General features: G+C 41.1%; 1 protein-coding gene across 3 annotated transcripts in view; it reads left to right on the plus strand.

The window, feature by feature from the left end:
• The first annotated feature begins 1311 nt into the window (after nucleotides 1–1311).
• The window catches only part of si:ch211-161f7.2 (retinoic acid-induced protein 2), a 70010-nt gene continuing 46134 nt past the window's right edge, over nucleotides 1312–25187 (plus strand). Inside the window, exon 1 of one of the 3 annotated variants that reach the window (XM_063051071.1) lies at nucleotides 1312–1393. Coding sequence is in view for 1 of the 3 variants with exons in the window: in XM_063051069.1 (XP_062907139.1) it covers nucleotides 1758–1775 (18 nt within the window). In the remaining 2 variants the exon portion in view is untranslated. Of the gene's footprint in view, nucleotides 1394–1532; nucleotides 1776–1861; nucleotides 2798–25187 lie in introns of those variants that run through there. The other 2 variants (XM_063051069.1, XM_063051070.1) reach the window with 2 other exon arrangements.

The following is a 25187-nucleotide window of genomic DNA, read 5'->3' on the forward strand; positions in this document are numbered from 1 at the left end:
GATCCTTGTTCAATTACCCTTGAGGAGGTGGTGGCTTGACTCCTTCTTGAATCTCTAGATTCCTTCTGATAAAGGTTCTTTGCCAATGCCAAATTTTCTACCAATAAAGGCCAATATACTGTTTCCCTTCCTTAACTGCTTGCTGCACCTGTATGTTACATTTCAATGATTTATATACAAGGGCCTCCGGGGTTGCTTTGAACGTCAGTACCTCCCATTCACTCACCATTTAAGGTACTCATTAGATTCCAGTTTATTTTTGTTAAAATGAGATACCTGACACTTCTCAGCATTCTGCTCTATCTGCCAGTCGTTAATTTATTCCGTCGATTCCAGCCTTTTTACATCTTCATCATTACTCACATTCCCACTTAGTTTTACGTCATTAGCGAATTTGAAAGCCCTATGTTTAGTTCCCTCATATTAAGAAGAAACTGTTCGTACATATTGTGAATAGTTATTGCCTAACAAGTTTTAATTCAAAGAACTTTGGCAATGCAAAAAAAAGAAACGGGGTTAAACAATGATTAGCGATTATTAGTCACCTGTACGTCGAAATATACAATGAAGTGTGTAATTTGCGTCAACGATCATCACCGTCCGAGGATGAGCTAGCTCCCTGTAAGAGTTGCCATTCTTCTGGCGCCAACATAGCATGCCCACAATTTACTAATCCTAATCCCCGTACGTTTTTGAAACGTTGGAGGAAACCAGAGTACCCGGAGGAAACCCGCCCTGCCACGGGGAGTACATGCAAGTTCCTTACAGACTGCAACAGGAATCGATCACGTAGCGCTGTAAAATGTTACGGCAACCGTGTCACCCTCCGGCGGGGATAAGAAAGGCAATACATTGAATTGGAATAAACAATTTAAATATCAACAAAAACATTTAATTCAATCAGAAAATATGATTTAACACATCGGTGTTGTTTTAGTTGAATTACTGCTCTCAGTATAACAGTAACAATTAGCCATATTAAGTGGGTAGTCATGAGTTTAAATAACACAGCAAGATTGCTGATAAATTTAGAAAATTGATGGAAACAATGATTTTGGAAAAAGTATCTCAAACTGCAAACTAGCTAACCACAAACTATTTGCACTAATTGTTTTACTTTATTAGGCTCTTCCGTCTCCCTGTTCCATATCAAAGACTTGAGTCCCGCACAGTGTTTATCTGAGTCATCTTGTACTGTGAGATGTTAAACGTGCAATTGGCCCGCAGATAGACACGGCAGGGCAAGGCATGACGCAATTGCTTAAAAATATAAATTACTCTGAACCCTTTGAGCCTCTGCGGGAGAAATGTACGAACTGGAGACTGATGTGAACTTGCACCGATCCTCCCAGCGCTCAGGCCTGAGGGGTCTGCGCAGGACAGTGCACTTCCAGTAAGCGTAAAGTCACGGTTCGTAGCGTGATATCAATGTGTGAGGGCTGTGCCCAGCATGTGGGGGAGTTCTATTGCAGTTCAGTATGGGCGGGATGGGATGGGATGTGATGCGGCGGGGCGGGGCGTGCGCAGCCTGTCGCTTCGCCGCGATTAGGACCCGGTTCCAGGTCGGAAAGCGACCGCAGATCACAAGGCAACCTTACCTTGACAGCCCGAACACCGCCCACCCCTAAAACCGGAGGGGGCAGGGTTAAAAGAGACGCGCTTTAAACCGGGGGTTAAAAGAACGAGAGAAGGACATGTAACTAGAGGAAGCTCACACACAAGCGAAGCCTCCTCCGCTGTCTTCTCGAACACCAGCAATGAATGACAACAACAAGGTGAGTGTGGAAAAAAACATCCTACAAGGGAGCCCTTCATAAAAGATTAAAAATGAGTCCGTGCCGTCAAATCTTCGGTAGCACTCTGACACTGATACATTGTCACCAGTTCCAAAGGCCAGGCTGCGGCGGTGGAATGGAAGCTGCAGGCTGGCTAGATCCTTCTGTTTATGTGAGAATATTTGGTTTTGTCTTAAATGGTATTTTGCATTTCGAGCTCGCGCTGTCGAAATTCTCCCGCTCCCCGAAGCCCCTCTTGGTTTATTCCGTTACAGTTGTTACTGAGGTTTTTTTAAAAAAAATGTCGTGTTTTTTTTCTTTTGTTGAACTGCCCTGGGTAAATAGACTCGCAGTCCCGTGAAAATCAAGGTCTCGCTCTCTGCTGTTTGCGTAAACCTGCACATTCACAAAACTCGTAAATGCGGCCACGTTAATTATGTCCTATCCGTGTTCGTTTAAATTTATTATTTAGTTATTGGGTATGTGCCGCCATCCCGTCAAAACATCGGCAGCTGCAGAAAGTGCGCTTGTTTGGTTATGGGCACACGTTTTATTATTTTTTTAAAATTTGCTTTAATAATAAAGGCGATTTATTGAGAGCTGTCAACAACTGCTTCCCACCATCGCACCTTTATGCAAATGTGCATGATTACGCGTCAAATCCCCTCCCCTCCCTCCCATCACACGAGGATGTGCTTGTTCTTACCGCTGACGGAATCGAGATTTTGTGTGTGTGATGTATGTGTTTTTATATAATGTGTGTGTGTGTTGAGGCGAGGAAGAAGCCCCGCCGCTGGAGGTTTTTCCGGCTGAGAGCCCCATTGGAGGGTACAGCTGGCTGCCCCCTTGACTGTTGAGTCTGGCCCCGGCCCTGGCCAGCTGGGTCAGTGTTTACATCGCCCCATCGGCAACCTGCAGTTGGTCGTCGGCGCCCCCTTGATGGACTCCTGTTCCAAACGTCACCGCTGTGCTGTCAATCGACCGTCGATATTTGGATTGGTTGTCCTTCCTTCAAGCATCAGGTGCGTGTGACATACCCCTTATCTCAGGAAAATTATGCGTTTTTAAAAATTTCTGATATGGCGATATCAGGGATGACAATAGGAAAACGAGCTTTGGCGAGTTTTGATTTTTTTTTTGGTGGCGGAGGATCTGTCGATTTAAGAGAAATGTTTGGGGCCACCTGGTGTTTGAGCCCTCCGCTCGAAATGTCCCGTGTTGCTGGTTCTGTAAACAAGCCTCTTTGGGTGTTGATTCATATTTTGTAAACCTCACGCATCTGCAGCATCTTGCGTTTGTTAATTCACTGCCGATTGATATTTTAAGTGACGGGCTTGTTTGAGAGGGTTGAGAGCGCTAGTGTTTTTAAAATTGTGATTATGGTGGTGGGGGGCATAAGAAGTGGCGTAGGACTTGGCTCTGGGGTCTTTCGAGTCCATTTCAATAATAACTCAGCCTTCATCTATACTTCCTGGTCCCGCTAAATATTGATTTCTTCAAAAATCTGATATTTAGAGTAAAATAAATTCACGAAACCGAACCTTCGGGCAATGTAGGGGAGATGTTGAAAGAACCCAGTGTTGTTTCATTACTTAGCGGGCGTATGTGCTTTGTCTACAGACCTTGTCAAATCCTAATCTTACAAACTTCAATCATTCAGGGAAGAAATTCTGCCAAGGTCATCCTGTCTGGTGTTTCAGTGACCCTAAACACACCCATGTATTGACTCTGAACAACTTTCAAAGTGCGGGGAAATTAAGAATGGGCAATAAATGCTGCCACATGAGTAGATTGTTTTTTTTTAGAAAAGTTTATTGGCTGTATAATACACTTTAAACGGAATGAAAATAAATGGCTGACCCAGTTTTCAACGAAAACAATTTGCACAGCTAATGACTTACTGGTGGCTTGTTTCAACTTTAAGAGACTAGGAGTTGGTGGTTTTGGCAGATCTCAGTGAATTTTCTTTTCCTCTCACTATCTCCCCAAATGGGATGTGCAGAATGTCCTCAAAGGTCATAGAAGAGAGTTGCTGAAATAAAGAGGAAACATGAGTGAGGAGGTTACAGGAGGAAGGTGCAATAGTGATAGTTCCGTTTTAACTATTATTTCTTTTGAGGCTTAGAGAAGCTAATATCAATGGGTCCTTGAGTTGGCACTAATTTTTAAAAAAGATCAATAGAGTTGATCTTCAGATTGGACTTGGTAAGGCTGCACTCTTTTCAACAGCAATTACTAGCCAATATACAAGGAAACATATAGTTTGTGAACTAAAAATTCCCAGATGGGGTTCTTTAAATTCCTAGGTGGCTCCCAAGTGAACAGAATGTGTAAGCTTAACAGGTGCCATGGGATTCTAAAGGAACTCTCTGTCATGTACAATATTCAGTGTAATTAGATGCACCCTAATTAAGGGAATAAAAGCAGTTTTCTATGCTGTTGGAAAACAAATACATCGATCCACTAATCTGTAACCAGAACACAGCAGAGGAAAGGTCATTGAAATCAGAATCTATACTGAGAACGGTTACAGATACCTGAATAGTGTGATGGAATATGCAGTGTGATCCAGAACTACATTATTCCAGTGATCAATTCCCTTATGGTCACAACCTTCTGAAAAAACTTTATCTATTTTCGAAATATTCCACAGAAAATCCTAAATCTGGAAGTTGTTTTAAAAGAAAACCACACACACAAACACCCCCCCCCCAGAAAATGTTCAGCAAATCAGACAAATCAATGCTTTGTTTTTGACCTTAGTTTTTCCTTCCCCTACTACTTCAAGACATTGTTGCTATTGCTTCATTAAAATATATTAAAATTTATGGTGGCTTGGTGACAAACAGAAACCATAATACAAATGGACAACACAAAATAGAAGTGTACTGGATAAATTGACTAAGCCTTCAGGATACAGTAAACAGGAAGGCTGAAGGTCCTGTCAAAGGGTCTCGGCCAGAACCGTCGACTGTACTTTTTTTTCCATAGATGCTACCTGGCCTGCTGAGTTCTTCCAGTATTTTGTGTGTGTTCCTCAAATTTCCAGCATCTGCAGATTTTGTTGTTTTTTTTTTGAGATTAAAGAGGAATCGGTACCTGTGGATTTGACTTAAAAAGACACTTCCAATGAAATATCACATGAAAGGTTACTGCACAGATTATGAGCTTCTGACATTGGGGGTAATATGATGGTATGCCTAGGACATTGGTTTAACCTGCAGAAAATGGGATGCGGGTAGTTACATGGGTCATTACATGGGTCAGGTTGGCACATTGTAACTATTAAGGTGCTATTTGGATCAGTGCTGGGCCTCAGTTATTTAACCATCTGTGCAAGGACCAATATGTTGTAGCCAAATTGACTGTATAAAGATGCGTGGGAAAGCAAATTGTGAAGAGGACAAAAGATGTGTATTAGTTCAGAAAGTAGGCAAAACATGGCCTTGGAATTTTAAGAAGGAGGAATGTGATGTTTTCCACATTGATAGGAAGAATAGAGAAACATTATTTATTAAGGGAGAGATAATAAAATGCCGTGGTACAGAGAGATCTGAATGTCCTTGTTAGTGCAAAGTAAGCATATACAGTAGATACAGCAAGAAATTGTCTGTTTCTGGAGTTGGAGTAATAGAGCACAAAAACTTCAGCTCAACTGGTCCATGCTGACCATGGCAACTTCCTTGTTGCCCATATTTGAGCCGTGACCCTCTAACCCCATCCCCTCCATGTACTTATTCAGATGCCTCTTAAATATTGAAATTACACTTGACTCAACCACTTCTGGCAGCTCATTCCAGATGTTCTCTTCAGCCTGTTAAGAAGTATTTTCTCAGGTCTCTTTCTAATCTCTTGTCTCTTATCTAGTACCTGACTTCTCAAGGTTTGGATTTTCCAATCCTGGAGAAAGGACTACGACTTTCTACCTTGTCCATACCCCTCATGATTTTATAAACTGAGGTCACCCCTCATTACCCTGTGGTCCAGTGGATAAAGTTCCAGCGTGGCTAACTTCTCCTGAGAACTGAGGCCCTTGAATCCAGGCAACATCCTTGTCAATCTCTTCTATACTGTCTCCAGCTTGACAACATTTTCCTTATAACATTTTCCTATATACAATTCTAAAACTGCAGTCTTGCCAACACTATGCTGCAGTTATACAATGTGTCCCTATTCCTAAAATGGGTGCCCTGACCGAGGAAGGCCAGCATGCTAAATGCCTTCTTTACCATGTCTTCTGTACGGCTCGTTTCCCAAAAAAAACCTGTTCCACTTGTACTCCTTTTGAAAGCTAAAAAAACCTGTAATTTTTATATAGGATTGAATTGCCAGCCAATAAAACCCCTGAAAATAAATGGTCAATACTAGCTCATTTATTGAGATGCAGCATGGAACAGGCTCTACTGGCTCTTCCAGCCACGCCACCTGGGAATCCTCAGTTGAACCCTAGCCTAAACGCAGGGCAATTTACAATGACCAATTAACCTACCAACAGACACGCCTTTTGACTGCAGGAGGAAACTGGAGCACTCGGAGAAAATTTGCACATTCCACGGGGAGGACTCCTTAAAGTTGATGTCAGAACTGAACACTCACCTCTGATGCCCTGAGCTGTAATAGTGTCATGCTAACTGTTGTGTTATTGTGGCATCCATCTCTTATTAAAATCTCCCTGTCAATTTTTATTTTATCCAATGGCTATATGCTAATGTATAAACACCTACTAATTAAGTGACCTTGTGACTTATAAAGCATAGTAATATTGTGTATTGGCTAAATTTTCTGCTTAATTTTAATTCTATAAATCTGTTCTGTTGGGAAAGCTATTTTATCATGCAACATTTGCTGTGGATTACTGCATCGGATTTGACGGCTTCTAAATTCTGTGTCAAGTGAAGGTTGTATAACACATTACTTTTATTACCAAGATCAATTTGTACTTGGGGTTGGCTTTTGTTAAGTGTGAAACTGTGGCAACTATATCCAGTCAATCAGAAAGTGAGAGCCTTGGAGTAAATTACTACGACACTTATTCTCTGTCAGATAATAACCTTATTTTAATAAAGATGTCAAAAGCATACAAAATAATTTGTGTGAATAACCAATTCCACACACCTGTATCTTTCTCACATCACCTATGTTTGCAAAGTTGCTGCATTAATTTATGTAGATTTTATTAAATACTTTTGTCTGATTATTCAATCTGTTCCAGTGGTGCAGTGGTATCCGCACCCAGACTTCGGAACAAGAGGTTGTGGGTTCGAATCCAGCAGGTTCCTTGCATGCTTTCCATCTGTGCTGGGTTGAGCATTGAGCTAGCCTTGTTAAAAATAAAAGACAAAATGCTAAAGAAACTATAAGGTTGCTGCCTGATGAGCCAAACAAGGTGTGGGGAGGAATTTTACATGATTATTTAGCCACAGTTAATTTTCAAAACGTCAGAGGGTCTGTTAATTTCACTATAAACAACACATATTCAACTCAAAGTTTTTGAAATGAAGAAAAGTACTTAAGCTTGCTTTAAACTCGCCAGGTGGAGCTGCCTGCAATTTCCTTTAGTTACTTCACCAATAGCCCTATTTGGATTGTTGAAAGAAAAGATTATTAATCCATTTATGCACATTCCCCCCCCCCCAAGCATCCATGATTGATTCTGCAGATCTCAAAGTATGCTGTAAAAGTAGGGAGCATGTTCCTCTGAGTAACAGCCTTCTAAAGTTGTAGACAAACATGCTTGAAAAATAATACTTGCTTCCTCTTACTTGCTGTGATTTGCCAAGTTTAGTAAATAGGTCCTGACAGGAGTGCTGATGACCTTCCAAAATGCTATATCAAACATTCCATCCCATTATACTAGAGGCCTGTAAGATCTGCAGTTTTCATAATATTGCTGTTTAAATTGGACACTTCTTGAGTGATCTGAAGCATGGTCATCAATCTAGTGTAACTCCAGTGATCCTCTCACCAGATGCTGCCTGAACTGCTTGTGTTGTTTGTGTTGTATTGAAAATATTTGAATTATGAAGCTAATATAGTAATCCTTAGGAAAATTTGTTCTTCTGGAAAACATTTTATAAAGCAATTTGGCAAATCAAGAAGTCTACTATAATGGTTAAGATTAAAATTAATAATTTTATTTTGAATAAAGGTAAACTTTTAAATTTACACATTTTTCTGAGGCTACTCCCTGGAGGGTAAGGCTGCTTTTCATGCTGAGGTGAATGGGGAGACGAGAAGCTGAAGAGAGTTGGTGTGAGGCAGAGGGGCTGCTGGTGTTGGATGATAATGAACCTGGGCTGGGAACTTGTGATGTTGATGGCAAGGATTTTTTTGTGATATCTGCACTTCTGGATGGGTAATGAACAGGGCCTCAAGAGGTATCAGTAGAAGTCTGGGCAATCCTTGTTTTGATTTTAAAGAAAGACAAATTAGCTTTATTTGTCACATGTATAACAAGCATACAGTGAACTGCATCGTTTTGTGTTAACGATGTGCCGGGGCAGTGCGCAATTGTCGCCGTGCTGTTAGCGCCAACATAGCATGCCCACAATTTACTAACCCTTACTAATCCATATACCTCTGGAATGTGGGAAGAAACTGAAGCACCTGGAGGAAATCCATACGGTCATGAAGAGAATGTCCCAACTCCTTCCAGACAGATGTGGAAATTGAACCTTAGTCAGATTCTCCCTTCTCCACCTCTTTATCTCTTTCACCCACCAACCTCCCAGCTCTTTGATTCACCCCTCCCTCCTCCTCTCCTGGTTTCACCTAAACTCTACTTCCACCCTCCCCCCACCTGCTGATGCTGACCTTTCCCCTTCCTTTCCAGTCCTGATGAAGGGTCTCGGCCTGAAACGTCAACTGTTTACTTTTTTTTTCTGTAGATGCTACCTGACCTGAGTTCCTCCAGCATCTTGTGTGTGTTGTAGCAAATCATGCCATCTTGCAACACGGGGCCATGTTTAACGCTGTTATCCACAATGAGATTGTTGCCACTTGTTTGTGGGCTGCGGGGATGGGGAGGGGGCTGCTCCCACAGGCTGATCTTTGCAGGAAGTTGGTGTGATTCTGTGGCTTGTTGTTCTTTAACCTCTGTTAATCAAGCTGTAACAGAACCTTGTAATTCTAACAAATGACTCCAGTAACTTTTACATCATACTTTTGTACTTTGACAAACCCACCCAAGTCTGCCAGCTTGACATTTACTTTTCCCTTGTGTTTTTCAAGTTTGTAAACCTGCAGGATTTGTGAGCAAATATTGGTCATAATTTCATCCAAAAATCATTCCTTGTTGTATGGGTTACATTTCATGGGGCACTGAAGTGGTCCTTGGCTATCTTGCTGTTGTTCATCTTAATTTTCCAGAATGGTTGTGTTGATTCCAAAATGGCAAGCTTCATGATGCATTAATAGTAGGTATAATCTTCAATATAATGGAGAATGAGGGGCAAAAGCACATGGTTGTGACAGCTTCCCTTGTTAACTGGATATCCAGAGGTATTGTCAACAAAGAAAATTCCAATTTTCACACAGTATATTTCAATGAAGCCGGTGGAAAAAGGATTTAACATAGAAGATCCTACAAAGGACTGTGAGAACAGCTGAGGGGATCATAGGGATCTCCCTACTGTCCATCTGGGACATTTATCAGGAATGCTGCATGCATAGGGCCCTTAGTATCATTAAGGATCCCACCCATCCATCTAGCATTCTCTTTGATTTTCTACCATCAGGTAGGAGACTCCGACGTGCTGGAAGAACTCAGCAGGTCGGGTAGCATCCGTGGAAGCGATCAGTTGACTTTTTGGGCCAGAACCCTTCGTCAGGACTGAATAGGGAAGGGGCAGAGGCCCTATAAAGAAGGTGGGGGAGGGTTGGAAGGAGAAGGCTGGTAGGTCCAGTTGAAAAAACAGTAATTTGAAAGACAAAGGGGTGGGGGGAGGGGAAGCAGGAGGTGATAGGCAGGAAAACAATGGGTAGTAGGAGGAGGTGAAACCATGAGGGAGGTGATAGGCAGCTGGGGGAGGGGGCAGAGTGAAATAGGGATAGAGGAAGGGAGGGGGAGGGAATTACCGGAAGTTGGAGAATTCTATGTTCATACCAAGGGGCTGGAGACTACCTAGACGGTATATGAGGTGTTGCTCCTCCAACCTGAGTTTAGCCTCATCTACTACTCCTCAGGTTGGGAGAGCAACAACGTGGCCTCCTCTGCTCACAGCCTTCTCCTTCCCACCCTCCCCCCCCACCTTCTTTATAGGGCCTGTGCCCCTTCCCTCTTCAGTCCTGACGAAGGGTTCCAGCCCGAAATGTCAACTCATCGTTTCCACATTTGCTGCCGGACCTGCTGAGTTCCTCCAGCGTGTTGTGAGTGTTGCTTTGATCCCAGCATCTGCAGATTATTTTGTGTTTAAGAGACTCCGATGCATTAAAAACAAGAATGGTCAGAATGGCTTCTGAACTCTCTGCCGCACTGTATTCAAAGTGTCACTGGCTATGCTGTTCTGTACCTTACCATATTTAATATTAAAGCAAACAACAGGAATTCTGCAGATGCTGGAAATTCAAGCAACACACATCAAAGTTGCTGGTGAAAGCAGCAGGCCAGGCAGCATCTCTAGGAAGATGTACAGTCGACGTTTCAGGCCGAGACCCTTCGTCAGGACTAACTGAAGGAAGACTTAGTAAGAGATTTGAGAGGGGGAGGGGGAGATACAAAATGATAGGAGAAGACAGGAGGGGGAGGGATGAAGCCAAGAGCTGGACAGGTGATTGGCAAAGGGGATATGAGAGGATCATGGGACAGGAGGTCCGGGGAGAAAGACAAGGTCGGGGGGAACCCAGAGGATGTGCACGGCCTCCTCTACTGTAAAGATGAAGCCACACTCAGATTGGAGGAACAACACCTTATATTCCGTCTGGGTAGCCTCCAACCTAATGGCATGAACATTGACTTCTCTAACTTCCGCTAATGCCCCACTTCCCCCTCGTATCCCATCTGTTATTTATTTTTATACACACATTCTTTCTCTCACTCTCCTTTTTCTCCCTCTGTCTCTCTGACTATACCCCTTGCCCATCCTCTGGGTTCCCCCCCTCCTTGTCTTTCTCCCTGGACCTCCTGTCCCATGATCCTTTCATATCCCCTTTGCCAATCACCTGTCCAGCTCTTGGCTCCATCCCTCCCCCTCCTGTCTTCTCCTACCATTTTGTATCTCCCCCTCCCCCTCCCACTTTCAAATCTCTTACTAACTCTTCCTTCAGTTAGTCCTGACGAAGGGTCTCGGCCTGCAACGTCGACTGTACCTCTTCCTAGAGATGCTGCCTGGCCTGCTGCGTTCACCAGCAACTTTGATGTATGTTGCTTAATATTAATGCACTTTAGTTTGTTATTTATGTGTGATTTACCTGTAGATTTTATCCTTGCCCTCATAAGGTATCGTGTGTTAAGTGTCCTTTACACCCTGGTTCGGAGAAACATTGTCTCTTTTCTATGTACATGATATGGTTTTGTATGTTATAAACATGTATATAGTTAAATGACAATAAATGTGCCTTGAATAACCTTGGAAGAACAGCACTATCATCCAGCTTTTCCTTGTTAAATTGCCACACCACTAGCCTTTGAATATTTCTTTTGATCACTTGGATTTTCTGGATAGAAGTCTAAGAGAGGCTAAACTCAAACCCATTCTCGGCAATGCTTCTGAGCAGAAGAGTAGGATGATCTTTGCTGTTTGAAGCCTGGAACTGCCTTCTCAGCTTGCAAAATAAATGTGAGGGCTCTGCCAAAAACGTAACCCATTTCATTTGCATTAAACACCCGTTTAGGAGAGTGGCCATCTTCCTTAATGATTCACTTCTGTAAAAATTTGTTGCCTGTTGCCACAAGTAGAATATTACAGTATACATGCATCTTGAAGCATTCAAAGCAGTAAAGACTAGACTTAGAACATATTGCCATTTTCAGAAGGTGTATTACCCTCATTCATTCAAAGTCCTGGCAGAATGACTTTGTATCATCATGAAATACAGGAATATACTTGGCTGTCATCTTCAAACAACACACTCAACCCTTTTTCCATTTTTTTTTTGTTGTTGTAGTATCTGTCTTTTGTTAGGCATGAAGCATTTCCTGCACCAAGCAGCTCTGTAGACCCTTTGATTTGAAAGAGTTAATGGAAAATGTTCATTGTCCTATGCTTTTGTTAATTATATTCAGCTTGTTATTAGTTTGCCACGATTTACTAGCAGATAGGTATTCTGTAGGATTCCCAGGGTGTTTTACAACTAATACGAATGATACATAAAATAAATTGTGATTGTTATGATAAAACGTGTCACTGAAAGCACAAAGACATGAAGTTCTGCAAAGTGTATTTGAGTGGAGAGAAGTGTATGGTTTACTTATGGCAAGAAATATCTTTGTAAATGGAATACACATACCTGCAAGTGGCAGTATAGTACAACGATTTAAATCCTACATTTGCAAGTAGAGTACTGTTTTGTGTGCAGGTCATTGAAGTGTCACCAGGGAATAAAATGTTGCATGGATGAACTCAAGTTTAGCCAGTGTTAGTTATTTTCAGGGTAGCTGCTTGCCAACTTTGTTGGGAAAACCACAATAATTTTTTGGTTGTTGTCAATTCTTTCCTAAGGCTTGATCTAAATCAGTAGAATGAGTCATGATCTCTCATTTTAGTTGTTTGTACTTCAGAGTGCTACTTGGTATTTTGAGAATAAAAACTGCTATTATCTGTGGAATTAGAAATGATTGTTGATACATCATGTACTCGGGGGATACTTGTTCAAAGACATTGATGGATACTTTGTTAGTAAACCTACTGTATCTAAGGAAATGGTCTGTTTGTCCCAACCAGAGTTAAACGTGGATGTGAACACTAGTCCCCATCCCATGTTTCTCTTTCCATATCCCTTCACCTGTCTTACTTTCAGCCATCAACTTAAGCTTTTTTTAAAAATAAATTAATAATTTATCCCTCATTATCAATTTATTTTGTACTTCTAAACATATTAACCTTTTTATTGCTGGGATGTGAAGGTCTGTTTACTGTACAGAAATATATTGGTTAATGTGGTTAATAATTGCATGGAAGCAAAGCAAATGTAAAACTGCATGATTGCACACTGAAAATCGGACTGAAGGTGGGACATTTTGAATCTCAGACTGAAATGTGTATGCTTGCACAAAAATAGCAGTGGATGTTGGAGATGCTTAGTAGGTCAGCTGAAGTCTGTGGCAAGAGAAACTGGGCTAAAGTTTCAGACCTTCATTCTATTGTGTGTTACAGTGTGTCATCAGTTAAAACTCCATAGCCACATTCTCCTAGGTTGTTTCAAGTTAATTCAGTATCTCAGAAACCTGGGAGAAGTTTGTGACTGTGGCAAGCCAGAAAAATATGCAAGGGCACTTTCTTGGCTTGGATTGAGTTTGGGTAAGCAGCCAAGAGCATAGTTGTGAAGTGCCTGCAGCAGTCTCTGTACTTGCGTACTAACATGTTATTGCCTACAAAATTCGAGTTGCAGTGAGATAATGGTTTTTATTGTTGTCCCATCAAACCTCCACTATGACTGAGGCTGTATGTGGGGTGGGTGGAGGTTGCAGTGTTAGAGAGATGGGATTGCCTTCAAATCTCTGATGGGAAGGGCAGTGTGAGATCCAGTCATCATGTTGCAGATGGGTGGAAGTAGGTGGGAAGGTGGGAGGAATTGGTCTGGTGCATGGTGGGCAAGGTGTGAGTTAGAAAGCTGACATTGTCTGGCTAGGAGATTGGCAGCAGGAATGGCATAAAGTATCGAAATGCAATAGGGGGAGGGAGTAACAGTAAAGGGATTACTGGGATGGAATAGTACATTCTGAGTTCAGGGAGTGAACTGGAATTCAGGGGGAATGTAAGGAGGAGTGGAAGGTGTGTGCGTGTGTACACTCATTCATTCACTCACTCACTCACTTGTCAGCGCTGCAGGATTAAGACCAGAGGAGTGGCTAATGCTGTGACATCTCATGAGAGAGAGGAGGTCCATGTCACTCTGCAAGGCTTGAAAAGGGAGGTAACAAGGAATATTATCATTCCAGAGATGAATTCACTTTGACATCACTCCTAATTTGAGATTTGACTGGAAATGTGGGTAAGGTTAACTTTCAAATGCATAGCACTCAAATTCATCACCTGTACACAGTGATGAATCTTACAGTGTTATGCACTCACACCTTTCTCATCTTGCACCAGACCAATCCCACCCATTTTCCATCTAATTCCACCCCATCTGCAACTCGCGTATCTCATTAGTTTTGAGGATGCTGTTCCATCACACATTCATTACATATCCGGTCTAATTTGCTTAGCCAAGCAGCAGAGCAGGGAATCTGCTCTGGAGCTTTCCCAGTGTTTTCCTTGTACCTAACCATGAAGAGGTGTCGAAGATTCCAGAGGTACAAAGCTTTGCCTTCATTGCACTCCTGCCAGGAGTGGTTGCATCTTGTCTATGCTGCCCAGATAAGCAGTTAAATGGAATAGTATCCAGCCAGGTCCCATCCTCCTTCTGCAGCACTGGAGGATACTGTATTAACCCCTTTGCTTTTGATCTTCAAAGGATGGATGCATACGGTTGTATCCTGATGTTAGTTGGAATTCTGCTCTTGTTATCAAATGTGAAGATAGAAGAGTGATGTGAAGAACAAATTAATATTTTAATTCCAGTCACTGAAATCTCATTTCAATAAGATCTGAGGATGACCACAGTTGGCCACTATGCTTTCATTTGTGAAAGATGGCAACTATGAGGGGTGATTGATAAGTTCTTGGCCGAAGGAAGAAGGTGTCAATTTAAAAAAAAACTAGCACATTTATTTTTCAACATAGTCCCTTCCTACATGTACACACTTAGTCCGGCAGTCGTGGAACATACGGATCCCTTCTTTGTAGAAGTTGGCGCCTTGGACCTCCAGAAAATGGTCCACAGCAGGGTTGATTGATAAGTTCATGGCCTAAGGTAAAAGGAGATGAGATATTAACTTCAAACTTTCTGCATAATCACTGAGTTGAACTGTGTGTGCATGCAATGAGAGCTGTATAACTCATCTCCTTCTACCTTAGGCCACAAACTTATCAATCACCCCTCGTATGTAACACATTTTATAACAATTAAATACTGTTTTATTGCCGGCAAATTTGAGTTATAGTGAGACAACTTTTTAATCAATAACTGAAGTATAGATTAATATAATGCAATGATGCCTGGCAGTCAGACTTTCCTTCTGCCAGAAGTATAATGCGATTCTGATCCTGTTGGGGAACACAATGTAATTGTGTGAATTGATTATGGGGAGCAAGGACATGGCAGACCAATTGAATAATTACTTTGGTTCTGTCTTCACTAAGGAGGACATAAATAATCTTCCAGAAATAGTAAGGGACAGAGGGTCCAGTGAGATGGAGGAACTGAGCGAAATACATGTTAGTAGGGAAGTGGTGTTAGGTAAATTGAAGGGATTGAAGGCAGATAAATCCCCAGGGCCAGATGGTCTGCATCCTAGAGTGCTTAAGGAAGTAGCCCAAGAAATAGTGGATGCATTAGTGATAATTTTTCAAAACTCGTTAGATTCTGGACTAGTTCCTGAGGATTGGAGGGTGGCTAATGTAACTCCACTTTTTAAAAAAGGAGGGAGAGAGAAACCGGGGAATTATAGGCCGGTTAGCCTGATGTCGGTGGTGGGGAAACTGCTGGAGTCAGTTATCAAGGATGTGATAACAGCACATTTGGAAAGTGGTGAAATGATCGGACAAGGTCAGCATGGATTTGTGAAAGGAAAATCATGTCTGACGAATCTCATAGAATTTTTTGAGGATGTAACTAGTAGAGTGGATGGGGAGAACCAGTGGATGTGGTATATTTGGATTTTCAAAAGGCTTTTGACAAGGTCCCACACAGGAGATTAGTGTGCAAACTTAAAGCACACGGTATTGGGGGTAAGGTATTGGTGTGGGTGGAGAATTGGTTAGCAGACAGGAAGCAAAGAGTGGGAATAAACGGGACCTTTTCAGAATGGCAGGCAGTGACTAGTGGGGTACCGCAAGGCTCGGTGCTGGGACCCCAGTTGTTTACAATATATATTAATGACTTGGATGAGGGAATTAAATGCAGCATCTCCAAGTTTGCGGATGACACGAAGCTGGGTGGCAGTGTTAGCAGTGAGGAGGATGCTAAGAGGATGCAGGGTGACTTGGATAGGTTGGGTGAGTGGGCAAATTCATGGCAGATGCAATTTAATGTGGATAAATGTGAAGTTATCCACTTTGGTGGCAAAAATAGGAAAACAGATTATTATCTGAATGGTGGCCGATTAGGAAAAGGGGAGGTGCAACGAGACCTGGGTGTCATTATACACCAGTCATTGAAAGTGGGCATTCAGGTACAGCAGGCGGTGAAAAAGGCGAATGGTATGCTGGCATTTATAGCGAGAGGATTCGAGTACAGGAGCAGGGAGGTACTACTGCAGTTGTACAAGGCCTTGGTGAGACCACACCTGGAGTATTGTGTGCAGTTTTGGTCCCCTAATCTGAGGAAAGACATCTTTGCCATAGAGGGAGTACAAAGAAGGTTCACCAGATTGATTCCTGGGATGGCAGGACTTTCATATGAAGAAAGACTGGATGAACTGGGCTTGTACTCGTTGGAATTTAGAAGATTGAGGGGGGATCTGATTGAAACGTATGAGATCCTAAAGGGATTGGACAGGCTAGATGCAGGAAGATTGTTCCCGATGTTGGGGAAGTCCAGAACGAGGGGTCACAGTTTGAGGATAGAGGGGAAGCCTTTTAGGACCGAGATTAGGAAAAACTTCTTCACACAGAGAGTGGTGAATCTGTGGAATTCTCTGCCACAGGAAACTGTTGAGGCCAGTTCATTGGCTATATTTAAGAGGGAGTTAGATATGGCCCTTGTGGCTACGGGGGTCAGGGGGTATGGAGGGAAGGCTGGGGCGGGGTTCTGAGTTGGATGATCAGCCATGATCATAATAAATGGCGGTGCAGGCTCGAAGGGCTGAATGGCCTACTCCTGCACCTATTTTCTATGTTTCTATGTAATGGTCTCAGTTGCAATTTAGAATGTGACCTGCTGGAATATAACACAGAAGAGAATTTGCAGGCAAAATAGTGTGAAGAATATCCATAAAATATTTAGTATTTTCTTTCCTTTGAAGCAAAAGGCAGTCAGCTGAAATTCTGGAGATTCAGTGGAGTAAATCTCCATTGTCTTTTGACTGTTTTACCAAACTCTAGGCAATCGTTTGATGTACACAGAGTGAAAGAAACTTGATTTTATCACATGTTTATTGATAGATATAGTGAAATGCATAATTTGCATTAGTAACCAACACAACTGTGGGTATGCGGGGTAGCCCGCAAGAGTTGCCATGCATTCTGGTGCCAACACTGCATGCTCATAATGTTCAACAGAACAAGAGCAAAATAAGCCCCTTGCCTCCCTCCTACCTACTCGCTCATGCAGACACAGTTTTCAAACCCCAGGACAGGCCATCTCCAGGCCTCCAGCCTCCAGCGGACTTGGATCTGCAGATATTGGGTCTTTGACTTCCCCAGGGGACTCGCAGAGACTCGTAGTCCTTGGCTTCGGCCACTGGGCCGTGGGTTCCAGATTTCTGATTGACCTTTGGGCTTCTATCCTCAGTATCAATCCCATGATGATGATATATGAGGACTCCAGACTCCAGGCCTCTAATTCAGAATTGGGAGAGGTGGGGGTCTGGTTGTATCAGCTGTCGTCCCCGCTGGTCTGCCTACCTGACATCTGACCGTGGTCGTCCTTGGCCCATTGTCTATGCCTCTGGCTATTGAACATTGAGTGCAGGCCTACACTCTGGCCTGACCTCTAACTTCCCCACACTTCTTTCCCCGAAACAAGTCCTGTGACCCTGGGGGGGGGAGGAACTATTAAGTTTGAGTCACAACCTTGATGGAGACTGCAGTTTACACCATTGCAACATAGTCATAGGACCAACTGTATCTGCTTTTGGGTTGAAATGGACCTCACTGATCTTGCTCTGCAAGGTTTACTTTTACTTAGACATAGAAAAATGTATATTTTTAACTGCAACACTTAGTTTTGTTGTGTACATTTTTTTTCAAATATGGAGTCCAACTGGGAATTCCTTGGAACTCCAGAGTGTGCTAAACCTTGTATGTAAATAAACCACTCATTTGACTGTATGTTATTATCGAAACATACAGAACTTCATACCAAAATCTAAATGACTTTATGAAGAGTAGTATTTGTCAGTGATGGTCATTACATTTTTATTTTTAGCAAAAATAGAAGCTGTAAGTTAGAGCCACAAAAGACGGCAGGTGTTGGATCTGGAGCAACAGACAATCTGCTGGGGGAGCTCCGTAACCTATTTGTTGTGGGGATGGAGGGGGAGAAGTTAATGTTTTAGGTTGAAACTCTGCTTTATGATTTGAACTCTGGAAACCTGCCTTGTTGGATTCTGCACATCAGCTGCGATGTATAGGTTGCAAGAGAAATGGATCTAAGTATGGAATGTGGTGTTATGCCCTCTGCAGCTTTTGTGACAACCAAGAGTTAATAGTTCAACCATCCAAAGTATTATTGACTGCTAAATGGGCACAGTTTCAGATAAGTTTGATTTTTTTTTTATATAGGACCAGAGGTAGGAAATTTTATGGCTTTGTCAGTATTCCAGCAATGACTTTAAGGCTATGCTATGTTAAAAATAGCAGCTCCCAGTAAGGCCTATGTTTTTGAATGTACATGCAATGTTCTTGCATCTTAAAACTGTGCTTGTTTTGAATAAGTTTATAAATAATATATAACCTGAAATAGGCATTTAAGTTCAGCATGTTGCTTCAATTTACGCCTCGGTGAGATATTATGTTAAATCTTGACTGTTAGTATATGCAGTGTTGTTGTAAGACCGTTCTCAAGATCTTTGAGACCCTATTTTAAATGAAAGAAGTGAACATGACTGGGTGAGCGCTGGAAGTGGGATTTCTTCCGCTGTAGTCGGTGATGATTTGTGACAGGGTGAAGTGTTAAATCTGCTTCTTTTGTTATTTGTGTCTTCTGAAATTTTCAACATCTTCCAGTTTTCCATATCAAACATAAATACAAAAAATAAATGAAACTAAATTGTATAATTAACGTTAAGGGACAAATTTCTGTTGGGTAATATAAAATGAAGTTAACTTGCAGCTGCTAGACAAATATAACTGACAATTTCTGTGTTATGATCAATATGAGTATAATGGCTATATGAAACAGGAAAAATTGCAAATTTTACCTACTTGTAAGTTTTTTCAGACATCAGTGTAGTTCTTCTGCTTGATGTTATTGCCTCTCCCTCCCCATTGGTACAATGGCACAAAATTAGAGGCATGGAGGCTCTATAAGCATTTGCCTGCAAGTTAAACTGGTTCTGTCTGGCTCTCCATGCTTCCAACTGTCTAGCGTTTAGATTTTCCTACAACTTGGCTGTACATGAGTAAATGGTTCCTGGCAATTAAGTAAGTTGTCTTAATAGTTGAGTGAGTGGAAACAAAAATCAGTGATTGCACCACTGAGAGCCAATTGTCCATGTTTGTGCAAATAGAAATCTCCAGCTATTCAAATCCCATTTTCATGCCCCCTTCTTTGACTCTACTGCCGTTTTGGAAATTCTCTAGAAGCATTTTCAATGATATTGCATTTTGTCTACCATTTAGCAAATCTGTGAACTTTTCCCAAATAAAAGTTCATCTTTTGTCATCTGCATTAATTGTCTTCAAAAGCACTAATTGCCTTTTGTATTCAATTCCACACATTGGATTCTATTCTGCATCTGCTTCCAAGTCATAATACAGAGGCTCAAACACAAAAATCTAGATTGAAAGTCTAACACTGTACAGCATTACTCTGCATTGTTGGAGATGTCATTCTTTAGATGAGACAATAAGCCTGTCTGTTCTGTTGGGTGAAATTGAAAGGATACTGGCATTATTACACCCCAGAACAGAAGAGAGATCCTCCCTGTTCTGATAGTATTTATCTCTTGATCAATATTTCTAAAACTAACCTTATGAAATGCTGTCTGAGGAAAACTTGCTTGCTACAAAACAGTGCTTCAGTCATTGTAAAGTGCCTTTGAACACGCAGTATTGGTTTATACTCGTCACGTGGGCTTGGATACAGTGAAAAGCTTGTCTGTTCATACAGATCAAACAATTACAAAGTGCATTGAGGTAGAACAAGGTAAATTAATACCAATGCAGAATAAAATGTAAGGGCTACAGAGAAAGTGCACTGCAGGTAAATGATGAAGCGCAAGATCCTAACAAGGTGGAATTTATGGTCAGGAGTCCATTTTACCAAATGAGAGGTCAGTTCAGGAGTCTGATAACAGTGGGTAGAAGCTGTCCTTGGGCCAGGTGGTACATGTTTGCAGGTTTTTGGATCTTCTGCCCAATGGGAGAGGGGAGAAGAGAGTTGTCTGGGGTGGGTATGGGTTTTGATTATACTGACTGCTTTACTGATCTATAGTGAGAGGTATAGACGGTCCATAAGAGGAGGCAGGTTTTCACGGTGTGTTGAGCTTTGTCCGCAACTCTGCAGTTCTTTTGCAATTGCATGCAGAGCAATTGCCACACCAAGTTGCGATGCATTCAGGTTGTATGCTTTCTATGCTGCATTGATTAAAAATTGGTAAGGGTTGACAGAAATATGCCAAATTTATTTAGCCTCCTGAGGAGGTAGAGGCAGTGGTGAACTTCCTTGGCCATGACATCAATGTGATTAGACTACAGTAAGCTATTGGTAATGTTCAGTCCTGGGAACTTGAAGTTCTCAACCCTCTCAGCCTCAACATTGAGAGATGACCATGTGCACTGTTGCCTTTCCTGAAGTCAATGACCCAATTCTTTTGCATTGTTGATGTGCTACTAAGCTCTGTCTCCTTCCTGCACTCTGATACACTGTTATTTAAGATTGTGGCCCACTATGGTCGTATCATAGTGAATTTGAGCAAATGGAGTTAAAGCAGATCTGGTCGTGCGGCCTTGAATGTATAGGGTGTGGAGTAGTGGGGGGTTGGGGTGAAGGTGCAGCCTTGTGGATCACTAGTGTTTACAATAATCATCAGAGGTTTTGCCGCCAGTACAAAATGTGAAATGGCAAGTCTCTCATCATCAAAGAAGGGCATGTGGTTTGCAATACATTGAGCTAATCTGGTAGACTTCAATCTTGGTAGTTACTAATTAACCTGTTTAAAATCGTATGGTACAAGTCAGAATTTAAAACCAGCTTAAGCAAGCCATCAAACCATGCATTTAATTTTTCTTTTTTGTCAAAAGGTACATTTGATATAAAACAGTTAAAAGACTTGGATTAAATTAAACATCTCCAGTAAAATGAAATCAAGTTTAAAAAAAAATTCTGTAAGTTGCTTTTAATATATTAAGGAAAGGTGGGCATTTCATTGATCATTTATGTGCCTTCAGGATATTTCAAATTATTTACAAGGAAGTTCTTTTGAATTGTATGTACTGGTTTAATATACATTCTTGTTAAACCCTGTACAGTTTTTCAATTTCCAACCAATGCAACCAGCAGCTCTATCCTTAATCACTACAGTGACCACTTTGGGCATTTTTTGGTAAAAATCACTGTATAATTTGTTTTTATTGTGAAAGCTGCTTATATTTGCCTTCTACCTGTAATACTGTTGCACTGCTTTTTTGCATGTAGCCATAAACTCTGAATACTGACAGTATCCAGTTTTTCTTTCACTTTAAGTAAAACATTTTCATGTGATTGAAGTATTTTTAAGTTCTTCTATATAATAATCTAATTTTAATGTAGCAGAGTCTGAAACTGGGTTCATGTGAGATTTATGTATTCATTCCAATTTAAGATAATAGGATGGGTAGAAAATTTTTACTTGTATATGAATGAATATATTATAGAATGGATCCTACAAATTAACCTTTGTTGATCTGAACTTTTATTTGTGTAATTTTATACTACAATATGATTAAGTATTTGGGTAAGTGTAGGGATGGCGTGATAGTGTAGTGATTAGTGTAATGCTGTAACAGTGCCACAACCCAGGCTCAATTCCGCCACTGTCTGTAAGGGGTTTGTATGCTCTCCTGTGGGTTTCCTCCCACTTCCCAAAGATGGACGGATTAGTAGGTTGATATGTCACATGGGAGGTGCGGGCTCCTTGGGCTGGATGCTGGATCTCTGAATAACTAAGAAGGGTGTGAAATAAAGCAGTTCAAAATGTCTGCAGGTGTATTCAATTGATTTTGCTTACTATTTGGAAACTACATTTGAGTTTGCAGTCAAATACAAAATTGACCAAAATAGCTACCTGTTCTTGTGTTATCATTACTGTCTTGCTGCTAAGTTGGGCTCGAGGTGTTCTGTATGCAATCCATTACTGATAATTACTCATAATTATCAATTTAATAGATTCCATGCAGAAAAATCTGTGTTTGTGACCCCATTTCACATTATCACTGAACATGCTGTGTTTGCTTTAGGGAAACTTGAAGTTGCTGTGCTCCTGCCAACAAATGAAATGTGTTCAAAGATCATTGTGTTGTGTTTTTTTTAACAGATGATTGATATAGTGCATGTTGCTGCTCAATATGATACTTGTATGACTTCGGCTTCAGTTACAAAAGTAACATTATAAATGCATGTGTTTTAGGAAAATTTAAAGGATGTGGGCTGTACTTGCATAATTTCAGAGGTGACATTGCATGAGGGTAACATTTACTGTTCATCCCTGATGTCAGGAAGAAACTGTATATGAGGTGCAATTAAATGCAAAACAGACTTGGTCCAGGTGTTTAATCTCCTTTCCTGAGGGACATTATTAAACAGTTGGGTTTTAAAAGTTGTAGGGTTTCATCATTTTTTTTTTAAAAGTTCCGTATGTATAGAATTCAACTTTATGGGCTGTCATTGTTGGATATTCACTTTCAACCTTTTAGTTTATTAGTCTGTTATTACACCCATAACACCTAAAGTACTTGAATGACCAACATTTTAGTACTGGTGGAGTTAGCTTTCTTAAAATAGAGAAATAAGACTCTGTAATATTGAACAGAACAACATGCACAGAATGCTGGTGGAACTTGTAGGTCAGGCAGCAACTATGGAAATGAATAAACAGTTGATGTTTTGGGCTGAGAGCCTTTTTCAGGACTGTATAGGATGGGGGAAGAAGCTAGAATAATAAGGTGGGGTGGAAAGGAAGCTAGAAAATTCATGACCTCTACTGCAGCAATGAGGCTACTCTCAGATTGGAGGAGCAGCATCTCGTTTCATCTAGGTAGCTTCAAACTTGATGGCACAAACATCTATTTCTCCAATGTCTGGTAAGTTTTACCCTTCCTTCTGACTACTTCAATCCTCCCCCCCCCCCCCCACTGGCCTCCCTTAACTCTTTGCTTCTCTTTTGCCCCTCCCTTTCTCCCATGGAACATTCCCCTCCCCTCTTGGATTCCTTCTTAAGCCCTTTACCGTTTCCACCTATCATCTTTCCCCCTTCTTACTTCATCTGCCCCCCCCACCCACATGACTTCACCTATCATATTCTAGTTTGTACTTTCCCCACCCTCACCCTATTCTGGCTTCTTCCCCCTTCCTTTCTAGTCCTGATGAAGGGGTTCAGCTTGAAACATTGACTGTTAATTCATTTCCATAGATGCTGCCTGACCTGCTGAATTCCTCCAACATTTTATGTGTGTTGCTCTGGATTTCCAGCATCTGCAGAATCTCATGTTTATAATATTGGACAGACTTCCTTTTTTTAAAAAAAAGAACTGACAATTAATTATTTTAAGATGTGGTTGTTTTACATTGGAGCAACAATTAATGCAGATGCTCAGTAATCTAACCTTGTAAACAATTGAAAGTGTAATTGAAGGTAGGTGATTTCCACTTGTGCAGTGTGTAAGCTGGTTAGCCATTCAATCCACTTTAAAGCTGCATGTTACAATGGGATAAATCAGAGTGGAGTAGATATACTAGCAAATATTTCTCCCTCCATCAATCAGCATTGCAAAGACACATGATCTAATTGTCATCTCATCATTGCGGCATAGACATTTGCTCAAAGTGCAGAGTTCAAAATAAATTTATCATCAAAGTGTGTATATGTCACCACATGAGACTCATTTTCTTGTGGGCAATTGCAATGGAACAAAAGAAGAATAGAATCAATGAAAAACTACACCGAAAAAAAACCTGACAAACAGCCAATGTGCAAAAGAAGACGATCTGTGCAAATTCATAAATGTGGAAAACAAGCTGCAGAGTCCTTGAAGGTAAGTCCGTAGGTTGTGAAATCAGTAGAGAGTGGAGATGAGTGAAATTATTCATGCTGGTTTGGGAGCCTGATGGGTTGAAGGATAATAACTGCTCCTCAACACAGTGCTGTGAGACCTACAGCTCCAGTAGCCCCTTTCTGATGACGGCAGTGAGAAGAGAGCATGGCCTGGATGATGGGCTGTTTCCTCTATGCTCTATGCTGAGTCTGCAGCCACGCAGTAACTGAAGTGCTCCTGCAAACTTGGCCTTTGTGTGCAGCTGGAAAATTCCCTGTAATTTATTATGTGTTAATGAATATAATCCATAATTTTTCTAAATAATAAATATATCACAACATTTACTTTGAAACATATTGGAGCTTCAAGGTATTTACATTGTTAGTGTTTCAAGTTACAAAACTGTTACAAATTGTAACAATATACACTGAATGGAAATCATTTTTAATAAACAGCCTGGCCGCTGAAAACCAATTAGTTAAAACATTTTACTTTTGCCATTGTGCTTGTCAGTTGTTTTGACTGCCTGACATTGTTTGCTTTTGTGAGTTGTGGTTTGTGTTCGATTGATGTGCATATTACAAAAAAAAAATTAAAGTACAGCATAGTTTTTGGGCAGTGATTTTTAAAATTTATGTTTTATGTTCCTTCTCAGAGCAGTGGTTGAAATGTGCAGCTGTTTATATTTAAAAAAAACATTAGAGGAAACTTTGGGGGTCAATGATGATAGATGATTTCTTGTGACATTTTTCCTTGTAAATGTGCTCTGTGGTGGAGAGGGCACTTTGTTGTAACGTGAACAAAGTCACCAGAGAGGCACTGAAGCTGGTGGATACAAAAGTGGTTTGTTCAACAAAATGAGCTGCTCTTGGAGGAAGAGGCCTCTTGACCCAATATTACATGACATTTTTATATGCTAAAGATCAAAGGTAACAGCAGGATAATCCTAAAGTTACATTGTATCTACAGTGCGAACTCTGAATTACATACAGTTTTGCATCTCCTTCCTTACACTCCAGACACCTAAAATGAATGT

The sequence above is a fragment of the Mobula hypostoma genome, chromosome 6 (assembly GCF_963921235.1).
Source record: "Mobula hypostoma chromosome 6, sMobHyp1.1, whole genome shotgun sequence".
Lineage (NCBI taxonomy): Eukaryota > Metazoa > Chordata > Chondrichthyes > Myliobatiformes > Myliobatidae > Mobula > Mobula hypostoma.